This window comes from Triticum dicoccoides, chromosome 7B, assembly GCF_002162155.2.
Source record: "Triticum dicoccoides isolate Atlit2015 ecotype Zavitan chromosome 7B, WEW_v2.0, whole genome shotgun sequence".
Lineage (NCBI taxonomy): Eukaryota > Viridiplantae > Streptophyta > Magnoliopsida > Poales > Poaceae > Triticum > Triticum dicoccoides.
This window is the reverse complement of record NC_041393.1, coordinates 741807335-741822432: the sequence shown is the minus strand read 5'-3', so window position 1 is coordinate 741822432 and position 15098 is coordinate 741807335. Positions and strand designations below refer to the sequence as shown.

Here is a 15098-nt window from a genome sequence, read left to right as displayed (position 1 = left end):
TTTGACGACAGTTTGAAATTTTTTCGATTTTTTCCACTCTAGATCTAAAAAGGCCCGTAACTTTTTTCTGTTGGGTTTTTGAGGATTTTGAAAATGTTTAACGGGGTTACCCCCGTTAAATTTGAATGTAACTTTTCGAGTAGATGATTTTTCATATAAAAAACTTTTTCATCCAAGTTAGTATGCAAAAGTTATGCCCATTTTTACAAATTCTCGAGAGATTTTGCAAATAAAGTCGAAATTCATATTTGCAAATTTTCCCAACAACTAGACCACATATCACATGGGAAACTTATTTTCTTTTATTTTTTGACATTTTCATCATTTTCTTTTATTTATTTTAAAACTGAAAAGGCGATCCACGGGGGAGGGGGGGGGGTAGAGTTTGAAAATGAGACCTTTAGTACCGGTTCGTGCCATGAACCGGTACTAATGCCTCAAACCCCATTAGTACCAATTGGTGGCACGAACCGGAACTAAAGGTCTAACCCTTTAGTCCCGGTTGGTGCCACGAACCGGAACTAATGGGCATCGCACCCTTTAGTCCCGGTTTGTGGCACCAACTGGGACTAAAAGGTCCAGACGAACCGGGACAAATGGCCCACGTGGCCCCTGGGCGCACGAACCGGGACTAATGCCCCCATTAGTCCCGGTTCTAGACTGAACCAGGACTAATGGGCTAACCCGGGGTGGACCAAAGCCCTCTTTTCTACTAGTGAAGGGATATGTCCCGACAAGCTGCCCCATGCATTTTTTGTACCGCTATACATGAGGCTTGTTTTCGACCGGGAAGCAAGCGAGAACTATGAAGAACGGCGTACACAGATAGTAAGTTTATTTATGTATGCATAATTGACATCCCATCTGACCCCTGCACACAGTATTGAATAACCTGTGCATTCCATGAACACAGGCATCTCCCATGATTAAGACCAACACCCCGTTGGAGTTTCACGCTAGCAACATCTACACCCGGGGCATGTTCGAGAAATTCGGCGAGGTCCTGTATGAAGCAGGACAATACAAAGTAGAAGAGGTCGAAAAAGGGGCAAAATACTATGTACACCGGTACCACCCAGAGAAGCATGACAAATGGTGCAGGGCGGTGTACGTAGTGGAAGTTTTTGAACAAGGTGAAGAGCTTACATGCGAATCTGGTAACTTCAAGCACACAGGGTTGTTGTGGTGCCATGCAGTTAAGGTACCAATAGTTTGCGATAAGCAGGGTATTAGCTTCCGCGCCATTTGAAAGCTATAGCTGACGAACAGTATCTATTTGTTCGCAGGTCCTTGATTTCATGGGTGTAGACCATATACCAGGAAAGCACATACTCAAGCGATGGACAAAAGATGCAAGGGATGTACTACCACAACACTTGACATACCTTCAGAAGGATCAGATATCTGTTAACTCAATAGCATTCAGACATTCAAATCTGTACACACATGCCTTACAGGTTGTCAGACTCAGTGACGCAAACACAAGTGCATTTGAGTGTGCGATGGAACTCCTAAAGGAAACAATGCATAAAATGACACCTATAGTTGATGTGCGCGACGGGATGGGTTTAGAAGACAAGATTCAGGCAAACAAGGAGAAAGCTAGAGAGGTGAGTGTGGGGCAAGCACCACAGATTGGTTATGTGAGTGACGCAGATGGTAGTGCTGTCGGTAATCTCCCCAGTTTGATGGCTCCAGAGCATACACGGAAGGCAGGCCGGCTAACGAGCAGTAGGGACAAACCTCCATATTATGTCCGTGCTGGGAAGAGCAAGAAAGGTAAGATAGTGACATGTCCAGCTGCTGCCGGAGCATGCGATACCAGCAAGCCAACTCGCTTCTGTAGAATATGTCATGAGCCAGGGCACAGGAGTACCACATGTCCAAGAGGGGTCACCTCCCTCGGAAGGCAAAGAAGGAAGCGAAATGCTCAATCTGCGGGGTGGGAGGGCATCGGATGAACACCTGCAACAACCCTAAGGTTGTGCTACATGTTGTTGAGAACATGACATGTGGCGCATCTTGACACAGGACCGACGCACCGTGATCAGCCAACGGTCATCTGCTGGTACGTAGCATATGGATCAGCCAACGGCAGTGGCACCGATATTGTTTCTCCCGGTGTTGTTGCCTTGGCGACCATGACCCTAAATGGTCAATGGTCGACAGTAATTATACCATGGTAACCATGATCAGGTAAATGGTGGCGACGATGACACAAAGGTCTTTGTTATTGGGTTATGGGCGTAGCTCTACCCGTCTTCTTGGCTTCACTGGGGTTGTTTGACTGTACTTCAAGCCTAATTTAACTAGGTAGCGTGCCTACATTGGTCAGGGTTTTAGACCTTGGACATCTTGGCCATGATTTTCCATAAGAAAAAATGAAGTGCCTTCTTATTATGGTGCAATTGCAGCTGCACCGCTTGTTGGATCCAGCGAAATTTCTTGAAGTATTCTTGGCATTTATTTAGATAAATTACTAACACAAAGATTAATTAGCAGCGAAGATCATATCGATGGGTAACATGCTCCCACTTAAGCATGGCACTGTCATTGAAGAAAAGGTACATGAGAGAAGAAACAAGAAAAATTGAAATCATTATGGATGGATGAAAAAAAACGATGTATCAAAAGGATTAGCTAGATTGGGAAGTAAGAGAATAAAAATAAATGATATCATCTGGAATGGATGGAATAAAAAAAATGAATCGTCTGAGATTGATTAATAGAATTTGCGCAGTTGGGAAGGGAGAGAAAGAAAGAAGAAAAAAGGAGTAGTCTGGGGTGGATGAAGTAAATGAAAAGTAATCAAAATCATCTGAGACGGATGTAAAGAGATCGTTGGATCTGTGCAATTGCGAAGCGAGAGAAGGAAAGAAAAATTGGAATCATCTAGGATGGATGAAATAGCAAAATAAAAATCATCTGGGTGAATGAAAAGGATCTGCGCAATTGGGAAGCGAGGATTTTGTTTTTGAAATAATCAAGGATGGATGGAATAAAAATTATGAAATAATCTGATATGGATGAAAAACGATCTGTGCAATTAGGAAAACGAGAGAAAAAATGAAAGAAAATTTAAAATCTGAGATGGGTGAAATAAAGAAAAACAAATCAAAATTATCTAAGATGCATGTAAAAAGACCATTTTTTCCAATTATATGAGATGGTTGGATGAAATAGTAAAATAAAAATCATCTGGGGTGAATGAAAAGGATCTGCGCAATTGGGAAGCGAGGATTTTTTTTTTTTGAAATAATCAAGTATGGATGGAATGAAAATTATGAATATATGGATGAAAAACGATCTGTGCAATTAGGAAGTGAGAGAAAAAGAAAGAAAATTGAAACAATCTGAGGTGGGTGATTTTTGTTTTTGAAATAATCAAGTATGGATGGAATGAAAATTATGAAATAATCTGATATGGATGAAAAACGATCTGTGCAATTAGAAAAGCGAGAGAAAACGAAAGAAAATTGAAACAATCTAAGATGGGTGAAATAAACAAAAACTAATCAATATTATCAATACGTCGGTCTTTCACCTCCGCAGACCCGTTAGGAAAGCGCTAACTGACTCGTGACCAGTACCAGCGCATTTAAGCAGCGAAGCTGGCTTCCAAGCTCGCGATGTGGTACTAAATAACCGATGGCGAACCGAGCGGTGTGCTCGCTCCCGGCTCACCAGCAGCTAAACGCTCACTGGGCCACCCTCGTTCTCGGTCCACCAGCTAAGCTGGACCGGGCCTGGTAGTCCTATCCAGATCGTACCCAGCCCAGTGAAGCTGCTGCATGGCTGATCCGATCCCTAGGAATGGCCAACATATCGGTAGTCCTATCAACACTGTCTGGGCTTTCAGTTTGCTTCAGAGACTTGGAGCTGAAAATAAGAGCACTACACAGAGCCATGAACCTTGTAGTTTCAGTGTTATAGGGCATAAAAAGGTCAAAATTCAGAAACAACTCTGTCTAGTTGCTCTACATGCAACATTACAGGCATGTTAGACATGGCACTTCTCATGCAGAACTGTCTACCTAGTTGGTTGTCTGAAGTTAGCTACCCAAAGCAATATTCAGCTATAATTCAAGCATATATATCCTTCACGTCTGATCAAATTAGTGATATGCTGGTGCCACTCTACAGTAATCTTTGCCTTGTTAAAATAATGATCAAAACTTGTCAGTTCTCTTCCCAATCCAAGAAAGGTAGATTCCAGATTGGTGAGACTAGGGCAGCGCAGGCTGGACCGGAATAAGAATTTACAGATGATTTGTTGCTTCATTTTGTCAGCGTGCAGCAGAGCAGGCCATGACCATCATCAGATGCAAGGGAGATCTGAATCATCGTCGCATTTTTTTGCCACACCCGAGTTGAAAATGTTCAAATTCACTTATATGTGAAGCGTCAGCTAGGGTTAACTTTTCAAGGTTAACCACTATGGTTTTTTTACTTTTGTAATGAACAGATTTTTACCACTGTACCCTGTATATATGCCTAGGATATCATTTGTAGTTTCGTACAGAATCTTGCTGCAGTTGTGGCTAACAATTTTGCCAAATTGTGGTTCGTTGATGTGCCTTGGCAGTTGGCACACCTTTTCACTGTATTACTGACAATGGATTCAGCATCTGTAGGGGAATATTTGTAGCTTTGGAGAAATACAGGCAGCAATTTCAGTGCGCTGGGAACCTGAACTTTGTCGCGAATCCTAGTTACTCTTTGATTTTTCTTATTTTTTTTGTGTAGCCACTTGTTTCTAGGTTCCGATTAACCCTTTCGGCATGGCGTTTGTGCTTAAAGTTTCCCCAATGTGTGTTTGCCGATTTTTTGTGAAGGGCTAAAAGGAGCCTGGGATCATTTTTCGATCTCCCGAGTATAATATTTCTAAAATGAGTAATATTGTCAACAGGATGGGACCATGGGCGTGTCGGTGATGGTGTGCCGTGCTCTAGGAGAAACCATTGCTCCGACTATCGCCAGAAACTACGGCCTTGCATGCTTCATCAAGGAACTTTCCCCCCTCTCCATCCTTCAGGGTCTTGTGATCCACGGGTAAAAACTCTCGAATAGGCTATCGGGATCGGGCAACTGCGGCGGCATCGATGTTGTTTTCTCCTGGATGTTGCTTGCCTTGGTGACCATGACGGGGCCTGCACATGAGACCATGAAGGTGATGACGCTGGTCGATCTGGTGACAGTAATTATACCCCAGTTACCATAACCAAAGCATTTTTCTCCACAATGACGCACAGGTTTTTGTCACTAGGTTATGTGCATTAAGCTCTGTCCGTTTTGTTGGCTTCACAGGGATTGTTTCACTAGAGTTAACAGGCCACACAAAAATGCATGCTGACCTGACGGCTGTTACCTAATTGAAGTTCGTCCACGAAAAACACGACCAATTTTCCTTGACTAGATGATGCTGAAAGTGTTCTTACAAATAAATCTACCTCAAAATCACCGAAAACAAATTGATTTAGCTCCTAAACACCAGTGTCATCCCCGATACAATTGTTACCAGTGCCGTCCTAACGACGGGAGCACCAGACAAAAGGATAGTTTCAGTTTGTTTTGGAGACTTGAAGCTGAAACCAGAGCCCACACAGAGCCTGAGCCTTGTTGTTTCAGTGCTATAGGACACAGAAAGTCAAAATTCAGAAACAGCTCTGCAAAGTAGCTGTACGTGCAACATTACAGGGATCGTACCTAGTATAACTAGAAGCATGAGTACAATAAAAGGCACACGGCAGTGCTTATTCCAAACTCTTTTACGCTACCTAGCTGAACAATACCCACAAACAAAGACCACTTTTGTGATCCAAAAAAGAAAACCTCTAACAAAATAGTGAAAATTATGATCCAAGCACAGCGCGTTTGATGATGTCCTAAAAGGAAGTAGCATTGCAGCAAGGATTTTTCTTTTTCAAACCATTGGCAGGAAAGATAAGGAAAATGATTCGCGTCATCAGCAGAATTTCATACACCATATCGTTAGCAGACAAGTGGTCGTATACTAAATCACTGCGAATAAGAAATTCCGTGGCTGCAAATGCTGTAGAAGATAAAAGTTTAAGCCTCAGCATGATGTTCGAGAAAAGTTTTCCTGCATGATAACCACTGTCCATGTCTTACATAATGATCATAGTACCTTAACGCAAACACTACACGAGGTTAAGCAAATTTAGTGCAAATCTAGAAGTCGACTAAACCAGAGACCAGTACATACGGCAGAAAGTTTAGCGCAAATTTGGATAGCAGATCACAGAGAAATCAGTCAAATTCCCTCCATACTGAACCACCATTGCTCCAAATGAGAGCCAAATTCAAGCAGACATACCAAGCACGCTGCCCCATAGCATGTAGAATCAACTGCGATCAGAGATCCACTTCTTATATCAATTGTGCAATGATTGTGACTCTGTGTACAACGGCACATAAGGCAGAAATAGCGGCTTGGCACCTCCAAGATAGGAGATCACTTTGACCTGCCGATTATCCATATCATAGCACATTAATGTGACACCCCCCGCAATGAAGAAGAGCAAGTTGCATTCCGGATGAATCGCAATGAAATCAAAATCCACATCAAACCATAAATCTGTCCATCCACATATGTCTGAAGTTTTAATGCTATGCTTCAATTTCCATTCTTCACTTTGATAGTTTTCCAGAACATAAACTGCCAATCGAATGCCAACACCATCTTCACCACTCTGAAAATTGGCAAAATGCAAGCAGCCCTGCGAGCGCTGAATAAAACCATGAGCCAGACCAAAATCATCAGCCTGACCACCAGGAACCGCAAATAACATCTGCTGAACAAAGCCATCAGCCAGACCAAAATCATCAACCTGACCACCAGGTACCCTGAATTTCATCCATGTTTCTCCCTTTGTGTCCACCGCAACTACACAATCATGATATTCAAGGTCAAGGGCACGGAAAAACAGGAGACCATCGAGAAAGACTGTTGCGGAGGAGTGCCGACTAGCTCTGCTCCATCTCTTCTCCTTATAAATCCATTCTCCGGTTTCAGACGAATACACTGCCACTCCGCAAAGGTCGCTGTTCGGACTATAATTGTACTCGACTACCAGCTCAAACACATGGAAATGCGGCGACAGGGCCGGGTCGAAGCCGAGCGACGTGGTGGCCACCTGGCTGCTGTCCTTGCCGGAGTTGGGCAACACGACCCACTTCTTGGTGGCGGGATTGCACACGACGTAATGGAACGCGCCAACCCCGTCGGAGACGTGGTAACATCGGCAGAGGAGGAGGCCGTTGCAGGAGTCGAGCAGATCGACGGGCAGGTGGTGGTTGGGCAGGAAGGTGAGGGAGGCGCCGAACGGAGGGCGGCGGTCCCCTGAGAGGCTGGTGAAGCGGAAGGGCAGCTCCAGGAGCCGCTGCCCGGTGCTGCTGATGCCGCCGCCGTAGAAGAAGCCGGCCAGGGTTTGAGGGAGCCGTTTGCGGTGGTCGGGGTGGTGGATGAGGCCGAGCCAGTGCTTCGAGACGCACTTGCAGCGGCACAGCTCCTTGGCGGGGACGCGCGAGAGGATCTCCACCAGGATGTCGTCGATCAGCCTCCCGGCCGGCGGCCCGCCGGGGTGAGCCCTGCGGAAACACGGAGGTCAGGGGATCAGATAGGGAGGAGAAGGGGTTGGCGGTGGTTGCTGCCGAGCGTACCGGGCGCGAATCGAAGCGCGGCTTTGCTCTCGCGGGGGAGAGCGGTCTCCCGCGGCGGACATGGCGACGGGCGGAGGAAATCCGGCGGCGGCGGTGGCGGTGGCGGCGGCAAGATGCAGGGGATTAGGGGAGTTTTTTTTCTTTCTTTTAGGGGAAGGGATAGGGGAGAGAGGACTTTATTTAGGGGTAGGGGCGAATGGGCCGTGGGTGCACCATTAAACGGGCTAACTGTATCGCACATCTCCTATGGGCTTAGCGAATGGACCGTTGGTATGGGTATCCGTCGATATCCTCCTACCTGAAAACAACCCCTCCTGTTAGGGTTTCCTTTTCCTCTCGGTGGCGGCGATCCACCGCACCACCGTAGAGACTTCGTCTCCCCTCTCCTATCCTCCACGCCGGCGCTGATCGGGGCCTGGGGTCCCATCATCGGTGGGGGGAAGGGATAGGTAGGGATCATATCACCCGCGGAACAAAACCTCGGGCAAGGCAATATGGAAGACACCGCACCGGGATCAGGAAGCGGCATGACTGATCTGGAAGCAATGATGGATGAACTAGGGTTGAAGGAAGATGATCTCCAGGACGTGGTGATCGAGGATGATGAGCTACCGGAGGAGGCGACCCGGTGGATGGCCATTGCGAGGGTTCACACCGAGAAGACTTATAGTCAGTATTGGTTTTACAGGAACATGAGGGTCGCCTGGGACTTGGCAAAGGAAGTGAAGATCAGGCCGCTTGAAGATAACCTATATACGTTGCAGTTTGGATGCTTGGGCGACTGGGAACGGGTGATGGAGGAAGGACCCTGGAGTTTCAGGGGAAAAGCGGTGGTTTTGGCGCAGTATGACGGCTACACAATACCGTCGACTATTGAACTCAACAAGATCGATATGTGGATTCAGATCCATGATTTCCCGGATGGTTTCTTCCCAAAGATCAAAGCTCTATCTGCAACGGTGGGAGAATTCATCTACGCTGATCCAAGATCTCAAGATTTTGAAGGTAACTTTGCACGTGTTCGTGTGAAGATAGATGTCACCAAGCCCCTCAAGAACGCCGTCTCTCTGGTGGTGAAGAAGAAGGACACTATGCATAGGGAGATTTTCCGAGTAAAGTATGAACGGCTCCCCGACTGGTGTGCCGTGTGCGGATACATTGGTCACCTCTTTAAAGAGTGTGACGATGGAGTGCATCATCCAAAGGCTCTGGTGTTTAAAGATCTGAAAGCCTCATGGTTCAAAGGACCGGGGAGTGGCCCAGGAGAAGGACGAGGCCCGGCCGAGGGCAGTGGAGCAAGAGGTGGACACGGAGGAGGCCGCGGTGGTCGTGCAGGGAGAGGGCGTGGCCGAGGATCTGACCTTGACACTTCTGCACCCAAGGAGAAAGAGGCAACAACTGAGGCGGACGTGGCCATGGAGGAGGGAGATAGAAACAGGAAGAGGGGGGCTGGCGAGGTAGACCAAAATGCACTAATGCTGCTGCCAGCCCCTTCTGATGACTCCAACACTAAGTTATCGCCAGCCACCGAAATCCCACCGAGCCCTTCCTCAAAGCAGGAATCGAAAATTAAGGAACAAGACCAACATGATGACCGGCGAGAAAACTAATGGAAAGAACACAACTCTACTAAAGAACAATGATGCGCGTTTGGCGGGCCTCCAAGGGGGGTCGCGCCTGGCGCAATGAGTCTCGTCTGCTGGAACTGCCGTGGGGCTGGCAAACCCGCGACAGTTCGAGAGCTTTGTGATCTAACGAAGCAATATGCCCCCTCTGTACTTTGCATCCTTGATACACAAATAGAGGGAACTAGAGTTGAGAATATGGTCGGTTCTTTAGGTTTTAATAAGAGCTTTGCTGTTAGTAGCTCGGGGAGAAGTGGTGGTCTAGGAATTTTTTGGAATGAAGAAATAAAGCTTGAGATTGTTGGTTATTCACAGTACCATATTGATGCACTTATTGATGATCTTGCAGATGTGAAAATAAGGGTAACCTTTGTCTATGGGGAAGCTCAGCTCAATGAAAGACACAAAACATGGGACACGCTAAGAGGAATCATAGGCACCAATGATACACCTTGGCTAGTCTTGGGTGTCGTGGTTCTAAGTCTGACAGTAGAATGGGGGTAGGTATGGAGAGGCAAGATCCTAGCTATGGAGTAGTTGTACACATGAGTGTTTGGCGAGTTCAGGCCCTTCTCGGAGGAAGTAACAGCCCTACGTCTCGGAGCCCGGAGGCGGTCGACTGATCTCTGTGTATATGAATTACAGGGGTGCGAACCCTTCTACCAGTGGAGGGGGGTGGCTTATATAGAGGACGCCAAGACCCCAGCCAGCCCACGTTAGCAGAGGGTTAAAGTACATTATGGTCTGGCGTTACTGGTAACGCTCTACATAAAGTGCCATCATGACCATTAAGACTACTTAATTACAGACCGTTTGGATGCAGAGTAGATCCTGAACTTCTGATGGTCGAGCGAGTCTTCATGGTCGAGTGTCTTCTAGCCGGTCGAGTGGAGCCTCTCTTGGTCGACTGGAAGGTAGCTTCATCTAAGGATGTCCTTGGGCATGGTATCCTGGATAGATCCATGACCCTACCCTAGGTACATAACATCATCATTAGCCCCCGAATGGATCGAGGTTCGAGTGAGGAAGGAGTTGATGATTTTCTCTGACTCATTTTCCATGTTTTGATTGTGTCGTATCTTGGATCGGCGATCTTCTTTTCGACGTTGGCGTCAACTTTTACTTCAGTCGCCTTGATCCATTCTTATCTTCTGTCGAGTGAACATTTGAACTTTGGTGAACTTCCAAGCGACGGATCGCGGGAAGGATATCGTCTGACAGAATGATCTGCTGTTAACGGATTTTGCGGGATCCGAAATTTGGGAAGCGCGCGAAGCGGGGCGATCCACGGCAATCGGGCAGGATAAGGCATGGACGCCTCGATTTCCGCACCGCCTTTTTCGCCACGTATCGTGCGTGCGCGACTGTTTCGGGATGTGACAGGTCTGCTCGGACCCACTCGTCAGCCACTCGGAAGTGCCCTTATAGAAAGCGTCGGGGAGGAGTTTTTTGAACAGTGCCTCCCCATTCTCCTCTCTTCCCTCTCTGCCTCCACCCACAGCGCCTGCTCCCAGCTCCGCCTTATCCACCTCTCGAGTGCTTCGCCGGCAATAATGGTGAAGGAGAAGACGGCGGCTCTAGAGCGCGCGAAGAAGGCGACGGCGACGGGGCAAGCGAAGGGGAGACCGTCTAGTCGGGGCGGATCTTCGTCGAGGTCCCGCCTGCCGAAGGGTTGGGTCCAAGGGGACTAGATCCGCTCGACCATCACTGAGAAGGACCTCAACGACCTGGCCAATGAGGGACCGATCCCCCACGGGTCAGCGAGGCTCCCGGGGTCCGAGTGTCAACCGCAACCGCAGGAGGGTGAGTGCGTTCTCTTAGCCACTCACATAGATCGTGGTTTCTCTCTGCCGCCGAGTGTTTTCTTCCGAGGGTTTTTGAATTTCTTTGGGGCGCAACTCCATCATTTCAATCCCAATTCCATCGCCTATCTTGCTACCTTTGTGTCCATGTGCGAGAACTTCCTAGGTTGTCAACCGCACTGGGGTCTCTTCAAGTACATATCCACCTGCCGCTCGCAGACAGTGAAAAAGGCGAGTCCGGACGATGAGAGGACCAAGGTCATTCAGATGTGTGGGGGTCTTGGGATTCAGTTGAGGAACAAGAGCACTTTCCCGACCATGACCCTTCTTGAGCCGGTCAGAGGGTGGCAGTCGACTTGGTTCTACTGCCAAAACGAGTCGACGCCGGGGCAGTCGACCGGTCTCCCTCCGTTCTCCATGGACCGAGTGGACAAACCGTCTTCTCTGAAGGTGCTCCCTGAGGAGAAAGCCGAGGTAAAAATGTTGATGGAGCGCGTGGTCCAACTCGTTTGGGACGGAGTGACGAGCATGGATCTTCTGGAAGTCTTCCTTAGGCGGCGCATCCAACCGCTTTAGTTCCGAGGCCACCCGATGTGGTTGTACTGTGGTACCGAAGACACCTCTCGGGTCCATCCAGAAGCAGTCGACGACGCCACGTTGGAGAGGTGGGTGGCCGCCATCACAGGGAACAAGGACAACCCTCGAGGGGCTAGGAGGATCCCGCCACTCGACTGTACTTATACGCCGGACACGGTATGACCACTTATCTCCGATCGTGATCTTGCTTTATCCATTCTGCTTTGCCGCGACTTGGTCGATTGATCTTTCTTTTGCTTTGTTATCTGACAGGCCACCACTGAGTTATACTCGATGCCCAATGGGGCGCAGACGCCGACTGAGGAGGAGGAAGGAAGCGGGGGCGAAAGCCCAGAGGAGTGGGATTCGAATGCTGATGATGACGATGAAGGTGACGACTCTGGTGAGGAGGAAGATGAGGAGGAGGAGGAGGAGGAAGTTGTGCCTCCCCGCTCGGAGAGACGCTCGAAGCTTGTCCATGATCCCACGACTAAGCGCGGAAAGGGGGTGGCGACCGCTACCCAGTCGACCAAGCGCCCTCGTACGGCTTCTCCGGCGCCGACTGAGTAGGCTCCGAAGCAATCTCGAGTGGCACCATCGAAACCCGCGAAGGTCCTGCCGAAGATGAAGATGGTGATCCCCACAATCTCAGGGTAATGGTAGTTTTGAGTTTTCCCCGTTTCATGAACTTGTTCTTGGTCGACTCATGGGTCAATCGACTGGCTTTTGGAACTGCAGCGCTGCTACTTCCGACACTTCGGCGAGGGCCGAAGACCATGAGATGGAGGATGCCGCAACCTCGAAGCCTGGTACGACTCTTGTGATGCCATCTTCAGTCGACTGACTCATTGTCTCTAATTTTGATTCTTTCTGCAGTTTCATCTAACATTGTTATTGACCTTCCTGACGACGACGATGAAGAACCACCACGGCCGAGGAGGAGCAAGAAAACTTCTGCTGGCAGGGCGACTCAGGATGTGTCGGCACCTGAGACGTTGGTCGCGGAGGGAGACAATGTCGCTCGACCCACCGTAACTTTCGCGGTGCCGTTGACGAGTGCTCGCCCTTCGTCGTCGAGTGCAGCTCAACCTTCGCTTTTCTCCACCTACCCCGTTCTAGAAGACCAAGCTAGCGCTGCTAGAGAAGCAATACGCCAAGCGGGGGTCATGATGGAGCAAGTGAAGGCAATACGAGAAGCTAGCCAGGCAGCTTATGACGCCAGTTCGGCTCTTCAAAGTAATGTTCAGGTCAGTCGGTCACTGCCTGTTCTGTTAGGATATGATATCTGCAAACTCTTCTTTCTGCAATTCTTAGAGTTTGTCCTACACCCACTGGGTGCGTCGATTGAAATTCCGGATGAGTGGGGGCACGCTGAGTGCACCCACTGGGTGTAGTCCCCAAGGCTATGGTCGACTGCTGGTAGTCGACCATAGGCTTTATGTCTTAAGTTTTTTCTTACTCGACTAAGTCGAATAGATTCATGGACCGGTGGGGGCATGCTGAGTGCACCCACTGGGTGTAGTCCCCGAGACTGTGGTCGACTACGGTCAGTTGACTATAGTCTGAAGAACAGCTCCCGTTTTTTTTGTTGGTCGACTGGTCGACTTTAACCGATGAAACTAGTGGGGGCACGCTGAGTGCACCCACTGGGTGTAGTCCCCGAGACTATGGTCCATTGTTTACATTCGGCCGTAGTCTTAGAAACGTTATGATTTTTCCTTACTCACTCGGAAGTGAATTGTCTTTGACATTTGTCGATTGGTTCTTCGTAGAAATCCTGTGACCTTACGGCTCGTTATACTGAGCTGGAGAACAAACACATTCAGCTTGAGCTCGATCTAAAACTGGCCCAAGAGAACTTGACGAAGGCGAAGGAGGAAGCTAAAGGTATGCTTGGTGAGGCCTTTGACGATTGCCTTTGCCTCTCACTTGCTTCCCAATTTAATCTTCACTGTAACTTTGTAGACAAAGTGAGGGAGGCCCTGAAGAAACAAGAGCTTGACTTGGCTGAGATGCAAAAAACTGCTTTAGAGAAGACCAAGCTTGCTGATGAGAAGCTGGCTTCAGTGACCAAGCTCGAAGAAGAAAACACCAATCTGAAAGCTGCTCTGGATACTGCCAACCAGGAGGTTAGTCGACTGAAAAGCGACAAGACCACCCTGAATGACAAGGCCAGTGAATTGAAGAGAAAGAAGAATAATCTAGAGGCTTATCTGGGTGGTCTCGCCAAGAAGCTGTTCCTCATGCTTGAAGGTAACCCTTTGTATCAACCAAATATTTAATTGTAACCTCCGAATGTTTGTCTTGACTTGATGGTTGTGCTTGCAGAATTCTGTCAGAACTTTGAAGAGGAGACTGGTCGACTGGAAGTAAACCTGGACCCCATCAACTCTCCTGTGAAAGATGAAGTCGCCATGAATGTGCTCCGGCTTGAATCTCGTGTTGCTGCTGTCATCGATTATCTTGCAAGGCTGAAGGTCGCAACTTCTCGCATCGACACAACACTCTGGCCAAGAGAGACGCTCCAGAACGACCTCGAGTCTCTGATGACTCGACTGAACGAGGTCCCAAGTCGAGTGCAGGAGTGGAAGAAGTCTTCGGCCAGGTGCGGTGTGGATGTTGCTCTGTCTCTGGTCCGCGTTCACTGCAAGGATGCACGAGAGGACAAGCTGGTGGCCCTTAGGGTGGCTAACACCAAGAAGCACGACTTCAGATCCTTCATGGAGACCTTCATTGCTGCTGCCACTCGGATTGCAGACGGAATTGATCTGGACGAGTTCGTGGCACCTTCCAGCCCTCCACAGGAGGGGTAAAAAACTTCTGAGCTTGATACTTTAAATTTGCCTCGGTATGCCGAGTGAGTTTTGTAACCGACAAACCTTCACAGGCCTAGCGCCTGAGCACTTTCGGTTCCGTTAGGAGTTATCCGAACTTGGATTCGTTGTTGAATATGTTTGCATTTGGTTTGAGGTGTCTTTTGCAGGTTAAAGCGAAGCGCTTATTGCAATCGACTTGTTCCCCAACATACTTAGGCGAGCACTGGGCTGCAGCTAAGCTTCCGAGTGGGAGGTCCGCTCTCCACTCGGTAGAATTTTCACATACTTAGGCGAGCACTGGGCTGCAGCTAAGCCTCCGAGTGGGAGGTCTGCTCTCCACTCGGTAGGATTTCAGATACTTAGGCGAGCACTGGGCTGCAGCTAAGCCTCCGAGTGGGAGGTCTGCTCTCCACTCGGTAGGATTTCAGATACTTAGGCGAGCACTGGGCTGTAGCTAAGCCCCGAGTGGGAGGTCTGCTCTTCACTCGGTAGGATTTCAGATACTTAGGCGAGCACGGGGCTGCAGCTAAGCCCCCGAGTGGGAGCTTTGCTCTCCACTCGGTAGGATTTTAGATACTTAGGCGAGCACTGGGCTG

The 15098-nt window shown here is 48.6% G+C and overlaps 1 protein-coding gene across 1 annotated transcript; it reads right to left on the bottom strand.

The window, feature by feature from the left end:
• Positions 1-6082: 6082 nt before the first annotated feature.
• Positions 6083-7815, bottom strand: LOC119341219 (F-box protein At5g07610-like). Its single transcript, XM_037613087.1, has 2 exons — positions 7684-7815; positions 6083-7611 (listed from the first exon to the last, which is right to left on the bottom strand). Exons 1-2 carry the CDS (start codon positions 7743-7745, stop codon positions 6396-6398), a joined length of 1278 nt encoding a protein of 425 aa, XP_037468984.1. The 5' UTR covers positions 7746-7815; the 3' UTR covers positions 6083-6395.
• Positions 7816-15098: the final 7283 nt, after the last annotated feature.